This window comes from Oculina patagonica, chromosome 4 (assembly GCF_052425735.1).
Source record: "Oculina patagonica isolate OP01 chromosome 4, crgOcupat, whole genome shotgun sequence".
Lineage (NCBI taxonomy): Eukaryota > Metazoa > Cnidaria > Anthozoa > Scleractinia > Oculinidae > Oculina > Oculina patagonica.
The window spans coordinates 57055452-57083211 of NC_135761.1; the positions used below are offsets into that span (position 1 = coordinate 57055452).

The 27760-nt window shown below is 38.4% G+C and overlaps 1 protein-coding gene and 1 pseudogene across 2 annotated transcripts in view; one reads left to right on the top strand and one right to left on the bottom strand.

The window, feature by feature from the left end:
* The window catches only part of LOC144650836 (NACHT, LRR and PYD domains-containing protein 4-like), a 98616-nt pseudogene that overhangs the window by 17780 nt on the left and 53076 nt on the right, over nt 1-27760 (top strand). The window lies entirely within an intron of this gene.
* The window catches only part of LOC144650832 (rap guanine nucleotide exchange factor 6-like), a 43300-nt gene that overhangs the window by 4114 nt on the left and 11426 nt on the right, over nt 1-27760 (bottom strand). The window contains exons 8-43 of the mRNA XM_078510594.1: nt 26539-26671; nt 24585-24634; nt 24133-24205; nt 24010-24041; nt 23192-23296; nt 22181-22339; nt 21105-21254; nt 20316-20480; nt 19176-19283; nt 18172-18243; nt 17988-18068; nt 16718-16768; nt 16589-16636; nt 16109-16169; nt 14449-14510; nt 13911-13995; nt 13389-13411; nt 9930-10015; nt 8206-8434; nt 6872-6936; nt 6424-6531; nt 6019-6076; nt 5560-5634; nt 4790-4888; nt 4579-4678; nt 4437-4485; nt 3964-4042; nt 3715-3798; nt 3309-3383; nt 3156-3227; nt 2916-3068; nt 2572-2680; nt 2361-2447; nt 2053-2088; nt 1455-1532; nt 1040-1165 (exon numbers count right to left, since the gene is read on the bottom strand). Of these exons, the coding sequence (XP_078366720.1) occupies nt 1040-1165; nt 1455-1532; nt 2053-2088; nt 2361-2447; nt 2572-2680; nt 2916-3068; nt 3156-3227; nt 3309-3383; nt 3715-3798; nt 3964-4042; nt 4437-4485; nt 4579-4678; nt 4790-4888; nt 5560-5634; nt 6019-6076; nt 6424-6531; nt 6872-6936; nt 8206-8434; nt 9930-10015; nt 13389-13411; nt 13911-13995; nt 14449-14510; nt 16109-16169; nt 16589-16636; nt 16718-16768; nt 17988-18068; nt 18172-18243; nt 19176-19283; nt 20316-20480; nt 21105-21254; nt 22181-22339; nt 23192-23296; nt 24010-24041; nt 24133-24205; nt 24585-24634; nt 26539-26671 (3226 nt within the window). The remainder of the gene's footprint in view (nt 1-1039; nt 1166-1454; nt 1533-2052; nt 2089-2360; nt 2448-2571; nt 2681-2915; nt 3069-3155; nt 3228-3308; nt 3384-3714; nt 3799-3963; nt 4043-4436; nt 4486-4578; nt 4679-4789; nt 4889-5559; nt 5635-6018; nt 6077-6423; nt 6532-6871; nt 6937-8205; nt 8435-9929; nt 10016-13388; nt 13412-13910; nt 13996-14448; nt 14511-16108; nt 16170-16588; nt 16637-16717; nt 16769-17987; nt 18069-18171; nt 18244-19175; nt 19284-20315; nt 20481-21104; nt 21255-22180; nt 22340-23191; nt 23297-24009; nt 24042-24132; nt 24206-24584; nt 24635-26538; nt 26672-27760) is intronic.

Consider the following 27760-nt stretch of genomic DNA (forward strand, 5'->3'; position numbering starts at 1 on the left):
ACCACTATTTTGTAAGGATACCGAAGTTATAACATAGCTAGCAGAGCCGCGCAATCAAATCCAGTATACGTAAGCGTGCACCATTAAAAAATAATTATTATTCACCGAAGTGGAGGTGAATAGTACTTTGCTAATCACCTCCGAGTAAACCAATCAGAGGCGGAACAAGAAGCTCGAGGTTTCTATTATGACAAAGTTATGATTGATTTTGGTTTTAGCCGATTTGATTGGTTGACTAGGTGGCGCGAAATTTCAAACCAATCAGAGAGGCGGAACAAGAAGCTCGAGGTCACGATTTATTTTGGTTTAGCATTTGATTGGTTGACTTGGTAGCGCGAGATTTTTAACCAATCACAGAGGCGGAACAAGAAGCTAAAGGTTTTTCTCGTGACAACGTCACGACTGATTTTGGTTTAACATTTGATTGGTTGACTAGGTGGCGCGAGATTGTTAACCAATTAGAGAGGAGGAACAAGAAGCTAATGGTTTCTCTCGTGACAAAGTCACGATTGATTTTGGTTAGCATTTGATTGGTTGACTAGGTAGCGGGAGATTATTTACCAATCACAGAGGAGGAACAACAAGCTCAAGGTTTGTCTTCATGTCGCTATAACTAGTTGTTTTTCTAAGCAGTTCTCTGTTCCAATTTATTCAAACCGATTGCCACACTTATCAAAAGTTGCATTTATAGTTGTAATTGTACCGTCCCATTCTCGTCTCCATAGCCCTTTCATTTCTCTTAGCCGGCTTGGCACGAGAAAACGGAGGGCTCTGGGGACATAGGATTTTTGAATTAACTCGAATTTTTTTGATTGGCTGTTTGGAACAAAGAATTCCTAAACGGAAGTAGAAAACGTAACGACTCTCTCATACATTCTTTTGAAACGTCATGACTGCATACATGAAGTGAAGACCGGAAGTCCTAGAATCTAGGACTGGAAATCCTGTGTCCCCAGAGCCCTTCGTTTTCTCGTGCCAAGGCCTAGCCGGCTAAGAGAAACGAAAAGGCTATGGGGACGAGAATGGTACCGTCCCTAACCTGGTGGATAGCGGTAGTGTGCTCTGGGATGATCATCATTGATGTGAAGTCTTCTTAGTTCTTGCATGTGAACTGTGTCTTCTGGTAAAGACGTTCTGTCCGCTTCAGGGAATACATGTAAATCGTCTAAGGACAAAAACAGCATATGACATACGAAATTAAGGAATATTTATTCTTTTGTTTTATTTTTAGATACATGCCATTTAACATTGAATAAAACGAGGTTTCTTTGAAGTGGTATAAACTCTTTGAACTAAATGCCAGGTTTTTTGCTTACGATTGGCCTCATACAACATGTTTTTTGTTATGACTTAGCTTGAGTCCCATTCAGGCGAACACAACTTGTTCGAATTAATTGTTAACTGGTTGTCTGAGCGCTCACGAAAGTCAAACATTCGTTCAGAAGTTATTTTACCTTCATTGAGTTGTTTTGGCGACTGAATGTCCGGTAATGACGAGGTGCTGGCCGTAGACGACACTGACATTCGGTCAACTGTAAGAAGCAAAAAACAAATTAGTAAACGCCACCCTTTTTACTCGATTCTCAAGGAACTTATCCATTTCTGTTTTTAAAACCTGGCAACGCCACGAAAGACTAGAGATTACATGAGCGTTAAATTCCGACAAGCGACATGGCCCAAAAAGTAGCGACAGCATACTTATAAAATCGCGACAAACGACAACCCTTATGGAAAAATTAAATTCCGACAAGGACAAGCAATTTTCCTAAAATTCAATTACCGACACCGACATGAAGAGCAATAAAACAGCGACACGGCACATTTTTAAATTTAGACAAGCGACACGGGACCCCCCCCCCCCCCCCCCTGGCAGGGCCTCTTACAGCCGGAAGGAAGGAGCAATTTTGTTTTCTTACGTTTATGCTTACTTCTTGTGAGAAAGTGAGGACAGCATAAGAAGAATGAATGTGTTGCTCGTGCTTGTGTTTACGCCAAGTGAAAACCAAACCATATAAACGCCCAAATTTATTTGTAAATCAATGATTTTCTAACCTGCGAGATCCTTTCTGAGTGCTAGTGGAGACGGGACTATGGGAACAAACAAACAGGGTAAATACAATGTTAGAACTATCAGGTAACCTTGAGGTACCAATAAAACACGAATACAAGCCCAAACAAACAAATATTCAAACTCGTGCCCAGGGTCTTTGCTCCTTATATTTGCATCTAAGGTTCTTGTCTGATTCTGGTTCTAACAGCCTTGTACCCAGGCTATTACTTCTTCCCGTCCTCTGGAGCAAGAGAAGGGGGGCAGACACTGAGAACGACAGAGGTTTTGCTTTGACCAGCGGTCTACTCACCAGGTTTGCCAGCTTTGCGATCTTTCTTGTTGGCGGCCGGGGAGGACGTGGGCGAGTTCTTCTTCCGCGTTTGCACGCTTGGGGGAGCTACAAAAACAGAAGAAATTTAACATTATTGACATCAGTCGACGAAACACTTCAAGAAACAGGATGGGAAAACGCCAAGGGAGGGGAGGGGGTAGGGGTGTAGAAAATGATATGGCCAGCTCACCTGAGCCCTGAGGGGGTTCGCAGACATGTGACATATCCGTTAATTTCTCCTCATCTTGTATGATGGTTAGGTTCGATAGATACTGCTTCACTCTCCGTGACATCATCGACTGCGTGACAAAAAGCACACTCAATATTAATAAGACAACTAGTCTCCTTTGTATATATGTAGCTGCTATTTGGGCTCGTCACGCAACGCTCCCCCCCCCCCCCCCCCCCCACAGTGGACAGAAGCGTTGGTTGACGACCAAAAAATTTCTTTATTTTAAAACACTATCAAGCAGAAAAGCCATATGAGAATTTATCTTTTAGGCTGGGAAGGATGAAAATTCCTGTCGTTCCTACCTCTTCGTACATCTTCTTGGGATTCTGATCTCGCAAGGACCTCCGACTCCACGTGGTGCTGCCTGTTACCATGCCAACCACTGATGACGTCCCTTTTGGTTGCCCAGGGCCACCCTGGCTGTTGACTTCGTCCTCGAACATGGTGTCGGGGTCCTGGGGTCGAGAATTTGAAAATTAAAGCAAATATACAAGACTTGTTTCGGTGCGCTAAAAATTGCACACAAAACTTTATACACTTACGTATGGGATGGAGTTAAATTTGGAAATCTGACGTATTTCTCTCGCGATCAGACGGAGCTTTTCAAAATTAACCTGTTAAAGAGATCAAAGAAAGTTGTTTAGCATTAATGATTCTGCAAAAGCATTTGATTAATCAAAGAAATTTTAACTTACAAGTCCGTCCACAATGCTGTCGTTTCCCAAGTGAATAAACGTCAGGTCCTTTGTTATGACGGGAAAGAAAGGAATCTGAAACAAAACAAATTCTCCTTATTCACTGCTAAACTTTCTTTCATTGACACTTTTGAGAATTTGGTTTACATCAAAAATCCTATTGATAATATACATTCTCAATACCTGACCGCATGATAATCTGCTGATAATGTAAAGAGAGTTAAGATATTGATAACACTTGGTACAGGATACCAAATCAGCATCATACAGAGAAAACTTAACTGGAGTTTTCTGGGATCTTAGTGGCGCGTGGCTTTTTTGACGAGTTTCGTTTTTTCCTTTAACACACTTTCTTGCTGCAGGAATGATAAAACGAATGAAAAAGATAAACTAAAGTTCAACTCACTAGGGGGGGTTCACCGTGTTCTCCGTTCAGCAAATTTCTGTACTTGGACATGTTTCTTGACGGATCCATCAGACTTTGAAGATCCTGAGATAAAGTGAAACAAAGTGGCTTTAGACTAAAAAACTAACGCAAAGGTTCTTGTTGACGTCCAGTAAATGAGCAAGAGTAGTTAACCTAACTCATGTCATTACATCGACTAGATCGAGAAATATAATTGAGAACCTAGATAAGAATGCTAGCTGAGCTCACCTCGAATGCCTTGCTATGCTTTGTGGGTAACTTGTCCCACGTGTTCTTTAGTCGCTGTACTGATGAGTGGCCAAGACCGCTGGAACAGAGAAACGAAGGCGTCAATAGCTACAAGACTTGAACAGTTAAACAAGCAAAGCCGCCGACTTATTTGTGAAATGCCCTTGCGTTGTTTTCGCTTCATAGATAGTAATCTTATGATGTTCCAACAGAAAAAGACAACAATAAAATCCATTCACCATACTGACCATAAGAGTGTTTTAGTGTCACTATAGGAAAACCAACAGCCAATAGCTGCGGTTTTGAGTAGCACAGTTAACCAATCAGAACTCGAAGTGTGCAACCGGAGAAGCGCGGGAAAATCGCGTCGCGTGAGGCAAATCACGAGTTAGGTCTGGTTTCTGATTGGTCACGAGATGACATTTGTCTCTGATTGGTCAAATGCTCAAAAAACTGCTCCAAACGTGACTTACCTTACAATAGCGAACAAAGAATTGTAGTTTTTACATTCCTTACAATGCCCTGTGAAGAAAAAAAAAGAGAGAATTTAACAATGCTCGCTCAGAACTCCTAAAATAGAATGAGAACAGTCGAAGGCAAATGTGATTTACTTACTTGCAATTTTAATAAAAGCTTTGATTAACTTCATTCTTTTGACTACGTTTGCTTCGCTGCATATCTCAGTAACAACCCAAAACATTTCTTTATTTACAATCTGCAACCAAAGAAAAAAACACGTCAAAATAAAATAGTGAAAGCTAAAACTTAAATCAACTTATTAAAATTCAAGGTATAGCGCCAAAGTTTTGTTATTGAGTCGTCTTACCTCAGAAAATTTTCTCAAGTTTTCTGTGAGTTTCGGGCCAAAGTTCCACAGTTTGTAGATGTACTCGCGAGGATCAATACTTCTGAAAACTTCGAAATCCTGCAAAGAAAAAAAGGACCGATTGTTCAAAGATGAATGGATAAATTGTTACTCAACAGTTAAGTAAAAGTCAGTGCAGAAGTCTCAGTTCGACAAGTGATTAATGATTAATACAAATGTAATTATATCTTTACACACTTATATTACGCGCAAGTTTCTCTTGCAGGTCAGAGGAAACGGGGCAATTAATCTCAGCAAAAATTCATGCATTTAGAAAACATCCTCCAATAAAAGGGGGAAAAATGTAACATTTAACACCCCATTTTAAAAGTTCGACGTTTGAAAAAGGCTTTATATATTATTATAAGTTTTACGACAAATTCAATAAATTTATTGCATTGTTTGAATTATTGTGTTTATGAATCCCTCGGTGCTTGCTTGTTATCCTTCGAAGCCGTTAGAAAGGTCGTCACGTTAGCCTTGCGTGACCAAAGGCTTAGAAGAAGATTGTGTTTCACTTGACAAGAATTGTAAAAATGCTACTAACAAAATACCCCGCCAAAAAATCAGTGACGGTAAGAAATGACATCTTTTTCCTACAATGAGAACAAAGTAGCAACTTAAATAGTGAAGAGTTTGCGAAAAGTTTGAGAAAATAGCCGCAGCCGTGATTTTTAGTCGTCACGCAAGGCAACAGAGACCAGTCACACTCAAACTATAGACTAAATTACCTGTAACGTTAATTCTTTAGCGACGTCACGTGGTTTGATTTGTAACAAGGTAAAGTGAGATTCTTTGGCCAGCTCCTGAATTCAAATAGTAAGAAAATGTTCAGATTTATTAATTTCAACAAACATAGAACCTATTCTAAAGGGCACACCATCACGAAAACCACATCCAGTAAACAACATTTACACAAAACCCCTTTTTAATCTTTCTCATTCTTTTAAAAACCATCCTCGGTCCTTTTCCGATATTATTTTCCCTCTTTGTTATTTTTCCTTCTTAGTGACCGTTTATTTTGAGATATTCCGGGATTTGAATACTTCCTGTTTGACGTTTGGCGCCTTAGTTTTAGGTCGTGGTGGTATAACACTACGAGCATTGAAGATTTTTTTTCTAACATTTGTCTTTGTTTCAACATTTACATTCAATCAACTACCAAAACAAACAACATAGCAGCCGCTAACCTGGGCAGCTTCGTCTGGGAGAAGCTGACTCGAAACATTGTTGTTCTTCAAGTAGTATCTGGGAAAAAAAAAAACACAACATCATAAGCACGTTTACATAATGAGAAACTACCCCCTGAAAAGACAACTTCTAAGTCTGACATAGGCCCAAGGATGTTATTTAACGGGGGTGGGGGGGTAGGAGGGAGGCAAACCGTACAGACACTTTTTACTTGGCTATTTTGTTTCACCATTGCTATCCCATTTTTAGACCCTGATATAGGCAAAAGAACTCACTAAATTTCTTGCCATTGGGGGTGGTCAACGGTTTCCACCCCCACCCCCACCCCCAAGTAAGATACGGTTTTTGTGTAGCAACAAATCTCTAAAATAACAAAATAAAAAACTCATCCAGTGTCGACTGACCTTCCATTCAAATGAATTCTGTCGGGCAGGTTCGTTAACATGTCGGGAAGTCTTCGTTGTTTGACGAGGCCTTCGTCCTCTACGGTTATCTCACACAGTGAGAATTTGCTAAAGGAAAGAAAAAGAAATCCCTAAATAAACAACACCCCTTATAACGAGGGATGGCGTGACAAGGAAACGTTACCTTGTGTGTCAGAACCGACAAAGGTTTTCTCCGCTGACAACCTGACACGATCGCGCGCTGGGCTAAAAGATAACTCGTGACGTTGAAACTCCATGAAATTGCATGTTTTCTTTTACGCAGACTTGTTCAAACACTTTTGATCAACATAGGAAAACAACGTTCAACAAAACCGGGACTACGCATTTTTCACGCAAATGAAGGCTGAAATGGCCAATACTGGTCTAACACTGTTACAATACTTATCCACTCGAGCCTTCTTCTTACCTTGGAGAGTCTTGAATACCAAATGCATCCACGGCTCGATTTACGACTTCCCGGGCTGTAGTTTCCTGCAAAACAATGAAAAAAGGGCCAGTATGAGAAACCTTGAACGTAAATACCGTCTGTGCCTATATTTGGGACGCTAGTATCACTTTAACAACCACCATCAGTCTTCCCCTTCAAGAAAAGTTTGAAGTAAATTTCTAGCAAATTTTTCTTGAAACGAAGACGGCGGTTGCATGCATGTTTTGGTGTAAGTACCTCTCGGCTCGTAGTCGCGGTCTGTTTCGAAGACGCAAACTATCGACCTCTTTATCATGAAAAGTTTGTCGGCAAATTGTGATGTTTGATTCGGTCATTTTCCTTTCCGGGCGGGCGCGACAAAAAGACAAAATCCGCCATAATTCGCTTAGAAAACAACTAGCCGCCTTAGAGACCGAAACAACTGTGAAACTAAACAAAACAAATCTCATTAAAGTGATTAATCCAATACACCCTTGAACAGTATTAGCTATGGACATACTTGGTGCTAAAATGTTAACACTAAGATTTCGTTCAACAAAACTGTGATAGAAAACATTAAAATTTTCGTGAACATCCCCCTGTTGGTCGCCATTTGAAACAGTTGACTTAAACACCATGATGTCAAGAGCTTTGCCACTATTCCATAACACGATCTTATAGCTTCGTGGTAGTTCTTAGATGTCTGGCGTTCGAAGTGTGTGCATTCTTTTGAACTAAATTTCAATATTAGTTATATCCAAGTGAACAAACAATACATTTTTGATTGGGGTTTAAGAATTTGTTCGCCAAAGAGAGAAAAAGCGAAGAAAAAAAATAACCAAGTCCAGGGCCATGTTAATCTCTTTAGAAATGGTCCGTTCCATAAGATTTGTTCCGGCGTTTGTTATACTAGGATTACATTCTATGATAAAGCTAATCGCTTGTTCTTTGCATCAACAAAAACAAACAGGCAAAATACAACGATTTCCCAACAAAGTAACAACGACAATAACAACGACTTATTCGACAAAAACTTCATTATTAAGCTAACCAATATGAGACTTCTCATCTAGTGATACTAAAGAGAAATTGCCTTGATGTGACACCAAATTTACTCAAGTAGCATTACGAAAAAGAACTCGAAGATCAGTTAGGGAATTACCGGTATGATATCGATTTTAAGCTGAAAGGTTTAGAGGGTTATCTGCTTCAGACGAAGTATCAAGTAATGCAACTACATATTGAGTAAGTGCCACACTGATAAATATATGTTTTATATTTTTGCTGACAGTACAGAGTCGTTTATTGATACAGGGTTCTATTTTTGCACGCACCTTGAACACCATGAAATATTTACACGTCTGATCGGCTTTGTAAACCTTGATAACCCTGTCGGGCATCTCCAAGCTTTGGTCACTGGTGTGGATGCATTCTGTGGAACCAAAGCCTCTCGGCAGGCTGGCCCTCTGGCCGCGTTTGACTCCGTGCCGAGCCACCGTGTGCATGTCATCTGGGCCGTCGTGAGCCACGCTTAAAAGGTCGCGTTCACTTCGAGATATGAGCCTACAAATAACAATCATAATAATAAATCACCGATGAATTGTTATATTGAAAATCGGTTGTTCATTTCAAGGAATGTAGTATATTAAATTCATCTGATTTTTCAGTGAAAATAGAGTAATGTTTTGTCCAAACAAAAAGTTAAAGTAAAAGCAATGCTTTTTGAAACGCAATCTAATCCCATTGAAGTGAGAAAAGAAGCTTAGCTTTCTCCAACGTCGCGGTGTCCAAATCTCGGTCAACCGTTCCACAACCTATTCTAATCCTCTTAACCTTTCAAATTGTCTTTATACCCGATGACAGCCTTGTATCGCGCCAAATACCAGAGTAAGATAAACGAGAAGTGTGTTCTTGAATGATACACTGCCTCGAGATACAGTACAAATGGCGCGATTAGCTCTCGACCAATCGGAGAGAAAGTGATGATTTCGTCAACCTCTTGCACAAAAAAATCAGTGTTTTAATAAATAATTTACCTGTTGTAGGCGAAAAGTAAATTTGTTACCAAAACAACTCGGTCATATTGCCAGTACGGTTCGATAACAACAACAATAATATAATGATATTATTTAAACATATATAGCGCTCATATCCTTAATGTTAGAAGTGCTTTGAAATATTATATAGCAAGATAAACGAAATAAATCCGCTCAAGAGCTCGCTCAAGATCAGTAAAAGCATGATAAAAAGAAAGTACCAACAGAAGAGCTTTGTGAATTTTAAAGTCTGGAAGAAAACGCTATTTACCAAATGTCCTCTGTTAGCTAAAGTCTTGCTTTGACTTTCTCATGAGTGGTTTGAAGTCCGACCGAAGAATCATACGAACCTTTAATATTTGCGCTTTGTATAAAATTGTAGAGAAACACGTACTTCAAATCCTTTTTTGGACGTCGAGAAGGGTGTTTATGGAAATTCTAACGTTGAAGCGGTAAAAGCAATCATCAAAGCCTTACAGAAAGTATTTCTGGAATATTATACACACTGCAAACGAAACTTGCATAATCGGAATAAAAGCTCTCGACAGTGTATTGTACTAGAAAACGAAATTTCGTGTTTCAGTCGAAACCACGTCAACAGTTAAAAATATCTTTGGTTAATTAGGTAGTGGTCACATCTCAATTTCTAATAAATTACGTTAACTTCCGTAGATGGCTTTAAAAATCTGTATACGTAAGCGTTTGCAGCTCTTCCTGAATAGTTTGTCTGGAATGTTCAAAATTCTAACTTCCTAGTGTCAATTTCCTTGAACCAAAATAGAATAACAGTTCATTGGCAGTTACGAAAGAAAGTCACACAGTTTTGACTTTCGTTCTTTTTAATATATTGATTACTGTCTAATGATATAAGCTAGGAAAGGAAGAAAATCAGAAAGCCATGACACAACCAAAAAATCGAAATATTGTATCCGCAGACCTTTCCCCTTGGTTACAAGACAAAACAACTATCTAAGATCGAATATATTATCATTTAAAAGCGCAAACAAAATTTCTATACTCACTTGCTGTTTCTAGACAGTGTTCCAATAGCACTGAGTCGGTTTAAAGCCTTTTTCACTCGCTCAGTTGTGCTGGACGAATGAAGATGCTAAGAAAAAAATCACCAAAAAAAATCAGTACAATTATTGCCCCGAGGGAGATATACTTAGGCGAGCAAACTGCACATTTGAAAACGCATTCAAGCAAACGATTGCAGTCAGCGGTTTCTCCCACCCACCGAGCGTCCGCTCCTGCAAAGCGTGGGCGCCAGGCCTAGGCGAGCGGAAGCCCGCGCTTACGTCAACACGTCACGTTTTCGCGCGAAAACCATGACAACGCAATGCGCCTGGTATGGTATTCGGTCACAAGTGCTCTTAGGTCTTGCGAAACGCTCACATATCGGTACGTCAGCTACATAACTCTACCAGAGAAAACAGCCAACATTCAGGCGTGGCTACAAGTAGCTATTCAGATTCTTCTGATAAGGCACTGGGTGTTTTCGATTCGTTAACAATACGTGTTTATTTAGAACCTAACCGTCCAATCTCCATATAAAAAAAAAGAACAACAAGCCCTCTTGTTTGACTCACGAAAGGAAGTACAAAACAAACACACCTAGTTCATGCACTTTCGTGCAAAGAAACGAGACTCAGTTTCATAAGTAATATCGAGTGGAAAAGCGTCATTTCATTGCAGACTTTTTTAAAAACAAAAACAAAAACAAAAAAAACACACTTTTAATGCTGCAAGCAAGCAGTGGGGCATTACCTCAGACGAGGGCTACAAATATTCTAAAGTTCTTTGCAGAATAACTGTACGTAAACAGAAAATTTGCTTGAGTTTAGATTACAATACTAAGCGTTAGAACGTTTCAATTATGATTTTCAAATAAAAGCTAACTGCACAAATAGCGGAGTAGAATGAAAATTAGTTCTCACAGAAACAAGTCTGATTTCGCCAAGTTTCGGAAAGATCAAAGTTAACATCTTTTCTAACGTGTAACCGCGGAAATGTTATATATAACTAACATATTTTTAATTTGTTCAGAGTCAAAAATGAGGAACAAATCGGACGTTTTTACGCATTGTATTACAATTATTAAACAGAGACTGAATGCTCTTGGCCAGCACAACTGAAAACACACACGATTATGACAAACTTTTCCACCACAACATCAGAAAGAAAAATACTATCTACAAACAAAACCAATATTTTTCCTATTGGCGTGGGAACAGCACCAAAAATATATTGACCACAAAAGTTGTTTACTATCACGCAACGGACCACGGAAATCAATTCTAAAACGCAATTAACTGTTTATAAAAGACGTGAAGAGCAGCACATTGTGATAGCGATTTGAAGAGAGAACGTGATTAACTCAGCAAGGAAATTAGCTTTATTCTGCTACGACTCAATTTAACCACAGGATCAATCGAGAGGCAATTGCGTTTTCTTTAATTGAAAACCATTGAGTGCTAAGTCATCCCGAACAGCAATAAAAGCCACCGACATAGTTTTGTACGCCATTAACACTTCGCTCTCCAAGGGTCGAACTTAAAGTACTCGCGAAAACTGATGGCAGACTGCGAGCAATGGCGTATTTCCACTCAAGAATCGTCAAGAAAAATGCGAAAATACGCGACGCAAGTCAAAACAAAAATAATAATAATAAGTATGAAAAAAATTAAAGGACAAGCATTACTCCCGGAAATCACCGCTAAGTACGATTTTGGTGTAAAATTCTTCCTCTGCTGGAACAAGAAAGAAAAAAGAAAACATATCTTGACGAACCCGAAACAAAACTACATTCAGTGTCATTGAACTGAAAAATCCAGATAATAGTTTTCAAATTTCATCTTTACAGTTATAAAAGTAGTTTCTGGACATGAATGCCTGTAAAACAAGTCGTTTCAATTGTTTCATCAAAAGAGATATTTGGCCCAGGAAAACTAATTTGTACTAATTGCTAAAAGTAAGTTAAATATTGTTATGTGAAAGTATTTGTTGTCTGCAACCCAATTCCACTTTCTACGGCAACATCGTCGCAAAAATTTAGATTTTGATAAAAAATAGTTCCACCGCCACCGATGGACACTGAGAGGAAATCTTCTACTCTCTTTAATTATCCTGGAGATTACTTGAAATGAGCTGGTATTCACAGTAGGGGGCCTTTATAAAGCTCTTTTATTGTGGTTTTTCGACTTGTTCGTTTTCTCTCCGCTTGGCAAGTTTACAACCGCGGGCACAGCGATATTACAAAGTGACGTCACTGTTGCCATGTCCTCGTCACGTGCACATCAAACCTTTTGACGTCACCAATATGCTACCAAAACATTCATGTCTCTGTCTTTGCACACTATTTAACAATCTTTGATTTTTTTTTATCTTCAAAAAGAACGTTTGACAATTTGTTTAGTTCTTGATATATATTTGACGGAGTTGTCACAAAATAATTCGCTATAAAGATGACTATATCACTTTGCTATGTAAATTGTTCATAAAAGCTTAATTACAGACGTTAAAGGCTATGGCACTTAAGATCATATACTTCAAAATGATGAAGGCAGTTTAATGATATTAAAGACGTTTTGTCTCACAGATATCACCATCAGTCGCTTGGGAAATTTCAAGACGTAATAAACAACGATTGATGAACTGAATTTTGTTTTTTTCGACAGCCATAGAATAGTCTTCGTTTCTGAAAGTTATGCTAAATGCATTCGGAACTCGCAGGTTTTTCCGCCGACCAAAAATATAGTCTCGCCGGAATCGATAGCTAAGTGGAAGTCCCTGCAGCGAATGAACAAATTACACATTCCAGAAACTACGAGAACTTTGAGCCAGAAACTTGTAGAAGACGAGTTTGGATGAATCAACATTTTCTCTCCACTATCTTAAAAAGAATAGTGTGTATTTAAGTGGAGAGAATTGAAGGTTACGTTGCGTTCAGAACTTCAAGAGTTTTATTATTGGTAGAAAAGAAATAAATTCATTCTTTCTTTCCGCCGCTACCTTTGACCAGGACTTGTTGTTCTACCTATCATTTCATCTTATTGTTTTGTTTTATTGTGGCAAGCTAAATTAAGGATATTTTTGCTTAAAAAAGAATGAATGAATTAAGGTTAATTGTAAGGTCATGCGAAGTCGTTTAAAAGGTTTGCCCGCGCAGTTTATAAAAAGCGCGAGTGTTAGAGCGTTAAGAACGCGACGAGTTAAGGTAACCATTGCAAATCACGCTAAATTTATAGTGTTTTTGTTCACCGAAAATAGCGCTTTTAAGTGTTTTTTGTTAAACCAGGCGAGTCCAAAGCTATGCCGCCCTTTGCACAAATTAAAGAACCACCGCTAAGACACAACTACAGCACAATATTTCTGCAGAGTAATAAAACTTCAGGAGCGCAGAATTTCTAAAGGGATATTTCTAATCCGCTGCAAATCAGTTTTATAGAAATTAATTAATTCAAAACTAAAATAACACTCACCTGAATCGGTTTCTTGACGGAATCTAAACACAAAAGGGCACAGAGGTTAGATTTAACGGCGTCAAGTGAAAGTCATCAAGAAAAATTGTTGCTCTGAGCAAATGCAACTTGAAAACGATCATTCTAAATTCCTCTTCTAACATATATAGCACTGATTCGAGCAAATCAACAATATTGAAAACTATCTTTCCAAATTACATTTTAATAGCAGCTGTTCTCTGCAATGTGCGATTTCTCTATTGACTACAGAGGGTGGCTAAGAAAAACTCTACAACGATTTTGCCCAAAAATCTCAAGAAATAATCAATAATCTTCAACGAAAAATGCGCGCACTTCTACCGGAATCTACTGCGTCCATATTGCGAAGTTATACTTTCGTCACACTATAGTATTACTCTAGACAGTCGTATTTCGCAAACACTGAAACTGAAGCGGGTCATTCGTCGATGAATTTCAAATTGAAGATTTAGGACGTAGATATTTTACCTTTTTCTAGCTAAAATTCTTTTTAAATTAGCATACCTGATGAAATTTCGGGAACGGAAAGGCGCGTTTGTAAAGTTCTTTGCCTTTCACTGCAGTCGGACGAACTTCGTTGCACTGTGTCCTAAAAACAGAGTTTAACAAAGACATGATGTGAATCGGAGAATCTATTGCGCGATAATTCCAAACCAATTAATGGGTTATGCCGTTATTGTTTTCAGTTAAATCGCGCTACCTCCAAAGACATGGTTCTTATTTCCGCTAGAGGCTAACACTAGATGAACACACTGCGAGGCGAACTTGCTCACAAAGGGTATGATATTGTGCGCGCAGTCCAACATAACTTAATAATTTCTACAAAGCTATATCGCGGAATTTCGACCACGTATCGCGAATGCGGTTTGGTAAAAACACTGAGACGAGTTAGGGAAACATGCAACTTACGGCACGTAAAATTCAGCGTTGAAATAGAGAATGTAAAACATGCTTGAGTCAACATTTATAAGGAAGCAAATTGACATTCAAATCCACACACGTCACGGTATTTGAACAATGCGTTGTAGAAAAGCACTCTTACCTTAGATTGCGTGATCTTCAGGTTATCCTTCCCATGCGGGGTCGTTAGCATTTCTTTAAAGGCTGTGGGAAAAACAAGTTAAAAGCGGTACTTAGAAACTTCGCCTAAAAAGAATGGATTTCTCTTTGTTCGATGAATCCCGCGCTGCAGTGTGACGTTTTAACTTCCGAGGCGGCAACGCTTTCTTTGTAAAGTAAAAGTTTTATTGAATCAATTTTGACAATCACAAAGTGTTCAAACAAGAATAATTACAATAAAATTAAAACACACAGAGCTAGCAGCTATTCTCAGTCTCAGCCAAGCGTGACAAAGAAAACACTTCCAGAAAAAGTCAGAATATCCATTTGCGAGGGAATTGGGGAAAAAGGCAGATATTCTACTTCGCTCATTGCAAACCGTTTGTGAAATCTGCCGATGACGTAAATAAAGAAAAAAGAAAGCTTGTTTAATGCTTTTTGACGTGACGACGAGCTAAAAAAATGTCCCAGCGAATTTCAACAAAAACGGCTCTCGAAATTAAAGCAATTCTTAAAAACCAAGCCGAAATAATTATAGAACTAAGTAGGTAACCGCGAGAAACAAAAGAAAAATTAGCTAACCATTACCGGAAGAGAAACTAAAGCCCCGTTTACACACCTAAAATTTTTCAATTGGTGATTGAAATTACCGCTCGAGTCAACTGTGCAAACTTGCCTTATTATGGTAAATAAATGTTTTAAAAGCGCGCGAGAATTCGTGTGCGCGCGGCAAGTCACGTTTGGTTGCGGCTTTGCATCCCTGTTTGTCCGCACCTGATGGGCTAATATTACAAAAACCTGTTTTTATTGGTTTACAGAAAAGGTTCTTGAAATGAGATAAAAAAGTAAGAGAGACGTGCTCCGTTCTGTGAAAATCTTGGAAGTTTTTTTTCGCCTTCGCTAAATTTTGCGATTCACTGAACAAAAATTGAAAACTACCGACAAAAATGAAAACCCTTTCTGAATCACAAAATTGTTTTCCTGTTACATTTCCTGGTAAAGTTGTTTTACAAAGAGCGCACTTATCAACCATTCAAAATCACATGAACAAAACTCCTTTTCAAAGATTTCTCCAAAAGCACACTCTGCTCTTGAGCCAAATTCTAATGTATAGCCAGAACCCCACATAACGCCAGCGATTCGCTCAGAGAAGTCACTTTAACAACCCACTTTTACTTAAAATTATCCACAATGGATTCCTCTTTAAAACAACCAGTTAAAGGAGCTACGTCACGGACAACGCAAAAAAATGTTGTTCATAGTTGACTTTTGGTTAAAACTCCATAAATTTACAAGATTTATCAAAATCTCGTTTATCTTTACGTTATCAATACATTTTCAAGTCGAGTGGTGATAAGAATTAAGAAATCATTAACTAGGGAGATGACTTATTTACAACGAAATTATCGCAACTAACACAAAAAGTACAATAGTCGTTTCTGGGAAACTGCCTACCTACCCCTCCCCTAACCTAACATTAACACTTACTTCTTTCTTTGGGCAAAATGTTAGGTTTGGGGAGGGGTAGGTGGGCAGTTTCCCAGAAACGACTATTGATCCAAAAGTAATGTAGGGGGGTCAGTGAGGAGAATAAATATTTCAGTCAATGACCTTAAACGATAATAAAGAGCTTTTGTACAAACCTGGCATGTTCCGCTTGACTAACAATGACACGTGAGTCGCCGTGGACAGAACATCTCGCGCCTGAAAAAAATGTTAGAATTTATAATTATGCCGGTAATCAACTTCTTTTAAACTAAACACGCCATGATTAAAGATCAATTTTTTTCTACTTAAAAAAAATAAAAAATGACAAAAAATTATTTTCTTCTTAGAGAAAAAGGCTGTGAAACTAAATAGACGAACCTAGTTAGATAGAAAGCAAGACTTTATGTTCGCTTTGAAAGAGCCGATCTTGATATTTTTAGCCTTTATTTGTTTTAGGTTGTGGTTCGTCAAAATCCGCCTCAATCAGTTTCCCAAATATTAAGCATCTTTGTTCGTTTTAGCTTTATTATGTCCCTTCTGTTGTCTTTATACCATAACTAACTATTATTTATAGGCATCTTTCCATTCCAAGGTACTTTTGCTTAGGTAACACTGGAAGAAACTTTTATGTTTACCTTTATATACGTGATGTTTTCAAAGTTGGTTCCATTTACTTCGAGAACCTGAAAGGAAATATAGCAAGTTTACTTTTCATCTACAATAATGAATCAATGCCTTTATTAGAGTGTCAATAACCTACGTACCTGGTCTCCACGCCTTACACCTGCTTCTAAAGCTTTTGACTCCTCTTCAACCTGGGAATGAAAAGAAGAAAAATTAATAGGCCAAGTACAAACGTGAAACAAATAGAGTGGTACTCCAGTTTCTTTCAAAGTGCACTCTTTTTTTATAAGAATATAGTTTTTCCGACCCAAGCTGAATATTCTTATTTTTCTGCCGATTTTAGACTGAAATTATTCTTATGAACATTCTTAGAAAATACCGTTTGACATTTCCGTTTTAGCAAGTATTGGGTAATTAATTACAAGTGTTTGGTGTCCAGATCTGTATCGTGTTACATTGTGCACATGTACCATTGCTTTTCGTTGCAGCTTGGCCGTTTTGGCTTCAAACAAAGCGTTCCTCACAGCGATAAAGTGACGGAAATGAAAATACCTGATTTTGTTTCAACTAAAAACTATATCCTTTTCAAAATCTCAGCCTCGGGTTTATCCTTAAAATATTCTTAAAAATTCGCAAATTTCAGCCTCGATATTCTTATAAACTAGATTCTTATAAAATAAAAAAGAGTGTATTGATGACTTTATTTTCATTTTTTGCCATTAAATAAGTGGGCTCTTGACCCGCGGATAGGCCAACCGTCCACATTGAAACGGCGTTTTTGGTCACCGAAAACGGTACTTTTCAAAGACGCTCTCCAAAGTGGGTATCGTTTTCAAATTTATCCGGGTTAATGTGGACGGAAAACATTTTACGCAGCGTTTTCAAATTTCTCCGTTTTCAAATTTACCCGGGTCAGTGTGGACGGGGCCTTAATCCCAAATAAAACACATCTAAAGTGAATTTAATTCAGCCAATAAGATGCAAAAAGAAAACCAGTCGCAACTAAGATCAAGTGGCATTTGCCGCGCCTACTGTCAGAAGGGGACATGTGTAATGAGCTCTCTGGATTTTTCACTGAACAACAAAACTGAACTTCAGACAACTGACCGATCACAATAAAGCCAAATAACGACATACACCACTCAGAATTCGAAGTAAAATCTTGCAACCGGCACCAAGCGCGGGAAAACGCGCTGAAGCAAAGTCACGAGGGCTTCGGATTTGTTTGTGATTGGCTGAGCACAGAGCATGCTTGCCCTGATTGGCTCGAGCGCATTCCACAGACTTTTCTCAATCGCAACAAATCTCAAAAACCGCCAAATGAAAATAAATCCACGATTATCTTCGACGGTCGTTTTGTCTTCCATGCATACTGAACGATACAAGAAGTACGAAGTATCTCTCACTTACCTTGGAGATAAAAATTCCAAAACCACATTCTTTGCCGCCGGCAATTGTAAAACCAAGAGGCATATCTCTGGACGAACGATCCTGAAAAAAAGAAGAATATACAAGCCAAGATTACTATGCTTCGGGTATTGGGTATTGAGAACTTGTTTTGTAACTATAAAAACAAACCCCAGAAGTAACCTACCATTGTAATGCGGTGAGACTTGGCTTTAGCTGCGCATGCTATGTTTAGGAGTCCAAGCTGACCGCTCATGTTCTGTTTGAACGACGAAAAAAAAAACACGATTAAAAATACCGATTTTAATAACCTCTATGCACATTTGGTCACAGATGGCGGTAACAGCAAAAAAACTGCGGCAAAACTGCAAAAAATGGCATACTACTGAGAGGCACCTCGAGGTGATTCCTTAGGATTTTATTGAGCATGTGATCATCAAATTCAAATTCATTTTTTGAATCCACGACTGAAAACAGTGGTGTGTAAAATGGCCAAAAAAGCCATTTTAACAGATGTCTAGGACATCCTTGATCATTGATATTTGTTGTTATATCAGCATTTATTTTTGGAGCGTATAGATTGTTTTCACGTGACGTCATTAAGCGACACCAAAGTTTGTATATCCACGTCAGGCATAAGAGGTAGCTCAATAGGGTCCTTAGTTTGGAAACGAGCGCCTTTTGAATTTCAGAGTTATGGCGGTGCGTGTCAAAAACTGACGATCATGTTTGTCAAAAATATATATTTTTCTTGTGAATTTTAGCCATTTGAGTAATTAAAGTAGGAGGAAAAATGTTAAGATAAATGTTCGTTTGTCCATTAAAAACAAGTCTGTGGCATAGATTACCAAAGTACGTTCCAGATGTTTACAGTATTTTCCAGCCGCCATATTGGTGTACCACCGAGGTACACAAATATGGCGGCCTCATACTGGACTCTGTGAATTTGTTTAACGTTTTGAGGAATATCTGAAGTTTGGGACAACGCACAAACCTAAAACTTGGCAAAATGTATTCTTTCTTTATCTCCTATAATATCCCAATTTCTTGACTTTATTCACTGAATGGTTTTTCAATTTATATTTTTATCGCGTGACAGTGAACATTTTGCTTTTTCTCGGCTAGCGCCATACTCGACAGTTTCACACACAAGGACCGTTACTCAAAGAAAGGCACATTTTTACTGCTCACCTGTAGCTCAAGGCCCTTTTCGAAAGTCTCCAGGTAGTCCTCCATAACAGGGTCCCCTTCAAAGTCGCCATAATGATTATTTACCCAGAGGAGCATTGCGCGCGTCACCTGAAATAGACAACCAATCAAATAAAACAACGCATGGGAGTCACTTTTGTATACCGTAAAATTCCGGTTATAAGCCCCCCCCCCCCCCCGCTTATAAGCCCCCCAGGTTATAGGCCCATCTACCTGGAAACCAAAAAATACATCCGATTATAACGAAAAAAGAAAAAATTGCAACGCCGATTCAACGGTTTGGGACTGTATTGAAATTCCAATATTTCGGAAGGCACGGCCTTCCTCTTCAGGGTCTTACAGAGAATGACTCTAAAGGTTAAACGTTACAGATATAAAATGTGGGAAATACGATACAACGCGTAAATAACAATGGTAGAGAAACAAAAACGTTAAAATTTGAAATTTGAAAGGATAAGTAAACGTTACAACATGAAATTAAAAAAGATATAAATATATAATAAGATGCTATAAATGGCACTAAAGACTTGAACACTGTAAGCTAAATTGGAATTTCAATACAGTCCCAAACCGTTGAATCGGCCTTGCAATTAATAGATTTCTTTATTCGTGATTTAGTTATAGCTGATTAGATCCTCTACAGTGAGAGGATCCGGTACTTCTATTTTGTCACGGTGGCCCTTGCAAATTCACGTTAGTTTTCATCCGATTATAAGCCCCCCCCCCCCCCCCCCGGATATAAATACAATACAATAACAATCTTTATTTGTGCTATATTTTGTTTTTTTTTTAAATTTTTTTTTTTTTTTTTTTTTTTTTTTTTTTTTTTTTTTTATTTTTAAGCCCCCTCTGCCGGATGAGGGTACTGAAAAGAGCTAAATATTGCTTTATTATGCTTTTTTACTTAAAAAACGCATTTCGATCAACACTCCCGTGGTCCGTTTCGGAACGTTTTTTTTTATTCCGCTTATAAGCCCTCCCGGATATAAGCCCCTCCACTTATAAGCCCACCCAAAACCCCTTATGAAGTTGTATAAACCCAGGTCTTCTTCCAACAGTCAAGAGCCAGTTTCCATGTTGTTTGCACGCTTGTCTGAAAAGAGAAAAGAAATGAATTCGTACCTTATCTCTAAAGCGTCTTTCAAGAAACCAGTTTAGTAACTGACTGCAAATCTCTGAAGGGCGATCCAAGAAGGTTTTGTAAGTTAATAAAAGATCCTCCACGTACGTTGGGTCGATTGCCGAATGGTCTGCAACCACGTGACTTACGAGCTTCTGAGGGGTTGCCTGATAAAATAATAAACATAAAATTCATAAACCATGAAAATCAAGATTCGCCTCTGGTAAAAGTAGCTGAAATCATGCTCCATTCCATCAGAAATTCAGATCAATTTAAAGGGACTATGTCACGGATTTTACCAGATTTTTGAACCGTCAAAATTTATATTTGTGTCGCAGGAAACCTAAAAATAATGCTCTATTTTTATTAAAAATTGCTATATTAGAGCATTGAAACGGAGCACTAAAACGAGCATCTTTGGCTGCGGATGGTTCAGATGGAAACGGATTGCAACTTGAAAAAGTGAGGCTTAATTTTTCAAGTTGTTTCCACGCATCTTCAAAAAATCGTGTTTATAGTCGTAGTTTGATTTATATCCGCAAATGAAGGTTATATCTTCCTTCAGTTGTTCAAAGATAATGTTTTTATGGGTTAAGTTGGCTGCCACTAATTTCAGAATAGTTTAGACCAAAAATCTGCGAAATCCCCGTGACATAGCTTCTATAACGTTGCCAAACTGGAAAAAACTGTCTTAACACCCACTGTTGAGTGATGATTATATAGAAGATTTAGACAATTTTTTCTTAGGTTTAATTCTTGTTACAAGCGCTTTGTGTTGCTTGGTGACCAACCTTGATGACCACGTGACCTTGTCGGCTGCCTCCGTCAGTTTTCCTGAACTCCGTTACCATGACAACCTCTCCATCCTCCTCGATGCACTGAATACTCCTCTCTCCCTGGGTCAGAATTCTGTAGTAGTCTGCCTGCGCTACACACACGAACTGAAATAACAAAAAACAATAACACATTGAATAAAGGAGCAGCGTTTATTTTAAAATTTGCTATTAAGTTGCACTATCACGATAGATACGAACAGTCCCTCTTTTCAGATCTTATAGTTTCTATGATCTGAACGGTCTTTCAGTGTAGATTCTTTGGGGAAAAACGTCAGAATTTAAAGCTACATTACCACATGGAATTTTCATGACAACAATTTTTCGAAGAGCGATATTTGGCGACACTTCTTCCTTTTTTCTTTCTTCCTGGCGTCATTTTTTTTGCGAAATGTTGTGTCGTGAGGCATTTTCTATCTCAATAATAGCGCGGACAAATGTAGTTTTCAATTTTTTGTAGTTTTCCATAGAAGTTGACAAGTTCGTAAACACATAGAAAAGCACTGAACTGGCGTGTCGCGCGATAAGCGCGCGCCACAAACATTTTAAATTAGGAACTAAAACGCGAGAAAAGAGTTTTGCTGCGTAGCACTCAATAGTTACAATAAATGTTCAATAAGTGTTTGGAGTGCAAAGATAGTTTTTTTAAAAAAACAGACGTTTCGGTAAAACCCCTTCATCAGTTTTTTGCGTGTGCAAGTTAAGGTTGAGTTCGCTTTCTGAAGTAGTCGCTTTTTCGAGGATTTGTGTAGATTTTCGTTCCTACCGTGTTACCATTGTTTGGCCGACTAAACGTAATTTGTATTTGAGGTGTTTGCGTTACCGCTCACGAACAAGCAAACAAAACGTAGCTTTGATCCACGACAACGATAAATCCATTAATACAGTTAAACCTCTCTATTGAAGGAAGGTCTTGATAAGAATTGAAGAGTATACAATCTCAATTTACTCTTATCTCATTAGGCCATTATTTCTATCAGTTGGGTGGCGTCTTAACCACTTCCCTAACAAGTCTCCCAATCAGCCTAACTTACTTGGCAGTCATCGACACGGGTCTTCATGACCCCTCTATGGCGCATTTTCTTCAGGGTGGGTTCCACGCCAAAACTATCTCCAAGATGCAGAGTAAGGGGTTCCTCTCCGGGAACAAGAATTTCCACTGAGCCATTGAGAATTACACACCAGGAGTCCAGCTGAAATAAGGTGTACAGATGAAGGTTTAATTCTCAAAATTATCAGTGCCCGTCTTTAATAAGCTGCCTTTCTTGTATTGCCTAAGGGTCTCGCGCTGACTTTTACGAGAATATCCTTAGGGGATACTTGAGATTTATTTGAAATTAAGAACCTTAAGCTGGTAACTAGACAATTATAGCGAAAGGATAGGCAATTGCTGCGGTTATTTTGGACTATTCTGCATATTGGAATGAAGGGTTCCATATTTAACAATTATTCCATGAGCGCGCGTTGGATATGAGATGGCATATACATGTTGCCAACTATCTCACATCCAACAAGCGCGAATGGAATAATCGTTTTTATTAAAAACGCCCAAAGAATTGCAATATTTCAGCTTCCTGGCTGTTCTCGCTGAAGCGAACACCTACCATACTTGTGCTCCATGGTATATGATCTATTATTAAAAACTAGCAATGGTATATTGTAATTCCTGCGTTTTGATTGGTTAACAGGCAATGGTATATGAGCTCATATACCATTGACCACAAATATGGTAGCCAAAACGCGTCAACGAAAACAGCTGGGGAGCTCGAACATTGCATTTGGCGTTTTTAATAAAACAATTATTCCACTCGGGCTTGTTGGTTATGAGATCGTTATAGCCAACGAGGCGCATAGCGCCGAGTTGGCTATCTACCATCTCATATCCAATGCGCGCTCATGGAATAATAGTTAAATATACCATGGCCTATAAACCAATCGAAACTCTGGAATTGCAATATACCATGACTAGTTTTCAATCAAATTGTGCTCTCCAATAGGGATTCCAAATATGGTACATATTAACCCCTAACAGAAACTTGACAAACCTCCTCTTCATTCTCCATGACAACAGAGCCTGCCTTGTCCACAACAGCAAACACCATCACAGCACACAGCTCTTGCCGAACATTCATCGTCATATTGGCAAAAGCCTGAAGGAAAACAAAAACATGATTAGTAACACAGCATGAAAATTGGGATTTACATGAAATTTAAGGTGGTTAAATTTGAATTAAAGTTGGTTATCCAACTTTAAACCATCAATTAAAATAATGTTGTTAAAGGTGGTTAAACCGACCCTTAGCCTAACATGTGTAAATGTGATTTAAAGTTGGTGAAAAGAAGTCTCGTTATCAGCTTTTAAACTTAAGCGTTAGGCTGGCATAAAGGTCGGCTTTAAAAGAAAGTTAGTGTAAAGCTGATAAAATTCCCATTTACGCCAGCTTAGTCGAGCTTTACACCACAGTAAAGTTATGTTTTCGTGCTGTGTAAATATCCATAAGAAATTCTAGAAATATTTTTGACACAACGTTGTGTGAACGTTATTTTAAATTTTACTAAGCCATTGTTATAAATATATTTTAAGAATTTGTTATGTCAACTCCTGACTACTGACTTAAGGCATTTTTACCTCAGAATCAACCTGCTTATTATAGACAACCATTATACAGATAAGAAGAACGTAAACATTTTTCCATCACAATTATAAATGCAATTTCATAAAGATCACTGGTCAGGTCGATGAATAAATTCCACTGGGACCTGGGGGGGGAGGGGAGGGGGGGGGGGGGGGACTGGCAGTTGGTAACTTAGAATGCAGCCTTGTCTAAATGACTAAAAGCATAAAATAAAATAAAAAACTCACAGGAAGATGTTGCATGAAATCCAACAAAGCCTCTACAAAAGAAAGTAAATAAACCAAATAATTAGTAGCACATAAACGTCAATTTTAACAAAAGCACAATAAATTTAGAGGAAGCTGACTCACGTATGTCACTTTCTGTGCGATCAGACGGCTCTTTCTCCAGGCAGTCTCGTACAACATCGCGTACCATTAAAGACTGGAAAAAAAAATCAGTTCATCATACATTGTAAATGTATAGTTTTCATAAATTGATCTAGAGATAGGTCCGTAATACGAGCAAAGTGTATGACTTCCACCATGTACACATACATAACGATTGTGTATTGGGCAAAGAGGTATGTAACAATTAATTTCCACCACCTTTGATTATAAAGAATTGATTGAAAATAAATAATAATAACAGATTGATGTGTGGAGAGAAAGAACTCAGAAAAAAATTCTGAGTTCACAGATGGGACTCGAACCCACAACCTTCCATACACTAGTCGGACGCTCTAACCACTGAGCTACTGAGAACTCTAATGGTGAGCAGTGGTCATTTGTGGATTGAAAATAGAAAATGGAAAACGCAGTACCTCTCGTGAAGAATGTGACTCTTCTTCTTCATCATCCTCATCAGAATCGACTGAAAAAGGACAAAAAGTAATGTGGTCATTGGAATAATCTTAAATGGATGTCACATTTCAAAAGGTTGATGGTTTCAAGGCCATTAGCATTTGCAACTCCAGTTACAGTGTAGAATCAACTTTCTCTACAGACAGTATTGCAAGTCAGTAAGACCGGCACTGCAAACTGTCCATCTTAGAGAGAAGTCCACTGAGGGCAAGTTGACTGTATATCTGTTTACATGTACTTTGTTACATCCTCACAAGGACAACTACTTGTATTTTCCCGTATTTTATGAACTAGTCATCTGGACAAGCTAACTAGAAATATGCCAATATATTTGCTAATGCTTGATAAACGACCTGTGATCCGATAGTTTGCACATTGCACTTCAGCTCAGAAAGTTTGGGTTCAAGCTCTGGCCATGGTCGTAATGTTAAACAATTATTCCATGAGTGCGCGTTGGATATGAGATGGTAGATAGCGAACGAGACGCATAGCGCCGAGTTGGCTATAACGATCTCATATCCAACAAGCACGAGTGGAATAATTGTTTTATTAAAAATGCCCAAAAGAATTGCACTATTTGAGCTCCCCAGCCGTTTTCGTTGATGCGTATTGGCTACGATATTTGTGGTCAATGGTATATGAGCTCATATACCATTGCCTGTTAACCAATCAAAACTCAGGAATTGCAATATACCCTTGCTAGTTTTCAATAATCAACAAATAAAAAAGCCTTGGCCGTGCTTTGTTCTGTTATAAAGCACGCAAGGAAGTGACGAGAGCACGAAAGAAGTGTAGGGTGAAACACGAGCCGCAGGCGAGTGTTTCTCCCTACTTCTTGAGTGCTATCGTCACTTCCTTGAGTGCTTTATAACAGAACAAAGCACAGCCAAGGCTTTTTTATTTGTTTTATAATAAAGTTTTACTTAAAACTTAAGAGAAATTGGATTTAAACAAGATGTTATCTCAGGATGCGCGCGCGGAATGGCATGACGGATCGTACGCGACGGCGTCAAAAGTCTTTTGATCTACAAATTCCTTTTATTTAAAAAACGCGTCTGAATTTTTGAAATAAAAGCATGTTAAGCACTATTTGAGGTCTTATCATTACTTTTTGATAGAGCTGAACCACTCAAACCTTGACAATTCTCCTCGGTTTGCTAAAACAGCGAGATTTGAAATGATCCACAAGCTGCACGCGCACACACGGTAAAAGATGGCGAGAGTACTCGTAAGCAGCGTGCTTTATACTCTCATAAAGCACGCTGTTTAAACCAATCAGAACGCTCGTTAGATTGTCACTTAATTATAATAAGTAATATTACTGGACAAGACAACTTAATATCACAGTGGCTCTCTCTAACCAGGAGTTAAACATGTGCCACTGCATTGTTCGTAAAAGAAACAAGTCAAAATGACAGGGACAGGGGGGAGGGGAGGTAACTAAAAGGATTTTTTTCAGCCTGTTGCCCTGGCAGGTTGCCAATAACCATATAAACTCCTGGATGGAGAGTAAAGCGTGTACCGCTACTCAAGCCTGCTTTTAACCAGGAGTTAAATGGGTACCACTAGATTATTAGTAAGAAGCAACCTTGGAAAATGCTTGAGGGACTTGCAAAGTATTTTGTCAAGTTGCCATAACAGTGTGCTGGTAACCATATAAATATTAAGTTGATGGCTTAGAGTGAAGTGTATTACCACAGCACAATGACCCTGCATATCTTGTCAAAAAATGCCCTTCATTAGCAGACACTAATGGTCAGCTAGAAGAGTTTAGACACCAAATTATTAAAGTTAGTGATTAAACTGGCCAGCACTTGAACCCAAAGCACTGAAGACAAAATTCAGCGCACTAACCATTTTAACACTGTTCAAAAAATTTCGAGGACTGACAGTGAATTAAAGAATGTAACTTACCGATACTTTCAACTAAGCCTGTAAGATCCAGTTCAAGGTTGTTTACTGATGACGAGTCTTCAGAAGCACTTCTTTTCATATTCTTATCACTTCTTAGAATGATCTCCTTCACATGCTGAAGTTCCATGGGAAGCTGGAAATCAAGCAAAGCACAACATTAAATGTCTGTTATAAGCCTTGGCCTTTTACCTATACAATTTCATAAGGGGTTTTCAGTGGGCTTATAACTGGGAGGATATAAATTTAAGAATAATAAAAAAACGATTAAAACACTCTAATGAGCAAATATTTGTCAGTTGTGGTTTAAATTTATTGGTTTAAATTTTTTTAAACTAGTTTTATTTTTATTTTTCATTGTGTGAAATTCATGCCTTATCATAATTGAAAACAAAGAAGAATAAAAGTAAAACCAGTTTAAAGATAATTTTAAACCACAACATGCATGCTTGCAAATTTATTTATTGCCTAATATGCAACTGGAATTTTACCATATGTAATGTTAAAAAAAGGTGCCAGGTTGAGCAATCAAAGCACTGTTCTTGAAAAGTTCCAATTGACAGAACTCAGCCATCTTGGATCAGTTGAAACAGTTTTTGTGTGCATCCAATCTGTGGACAGGGACAGGGGGTGGAAGCCTTGGAGAATAGGGAGCAGGGGGGGAGGGGTACATGGGAGATGGGAGAAGAGAGCACGGTAAGTGGGATTCACAAGGTAAGATTCTTCCCAGTTCCCAGAGGGCGGGGGAAGAACCAGGAAAATTTAAAAATCAAAGATCTCTTCAAGATATGGACCATTTTGCATGAAGTATGAGTAGAAGGTTTATCCTGGGCATTGTTGTTCGAACACATCAAGGAAGAATTCAAACGTTTTTCAGTTCAAGGATTTTTTATTTTTATTTTCGCGGAGGAAATGCTGTTAGTATTTGTCAGTCCCGACGGCTGGGCGCTTTGCGACTCATATACCGGTACTTTGGCTTGGTTAAAAATAGCAAACTTTGACATTTGCCATAGTTGTTTTCTTTCAAGTAAGAAACTTTTCTACTCGGCTTAATGCAGGGTTCCGGATAAAGGTTACGTATGACAGAGTTACCTTTTGTCTCGTCACGCAATCTTAACCCCACATTGAGAAGTAAATTTTCGTTCAATGGATATTGCCAAAAGCCGCTTCTCCGCTTCTCCTCGTGTTATTCTTTACCTTAAGTACGGCTACACATGCCATTTCT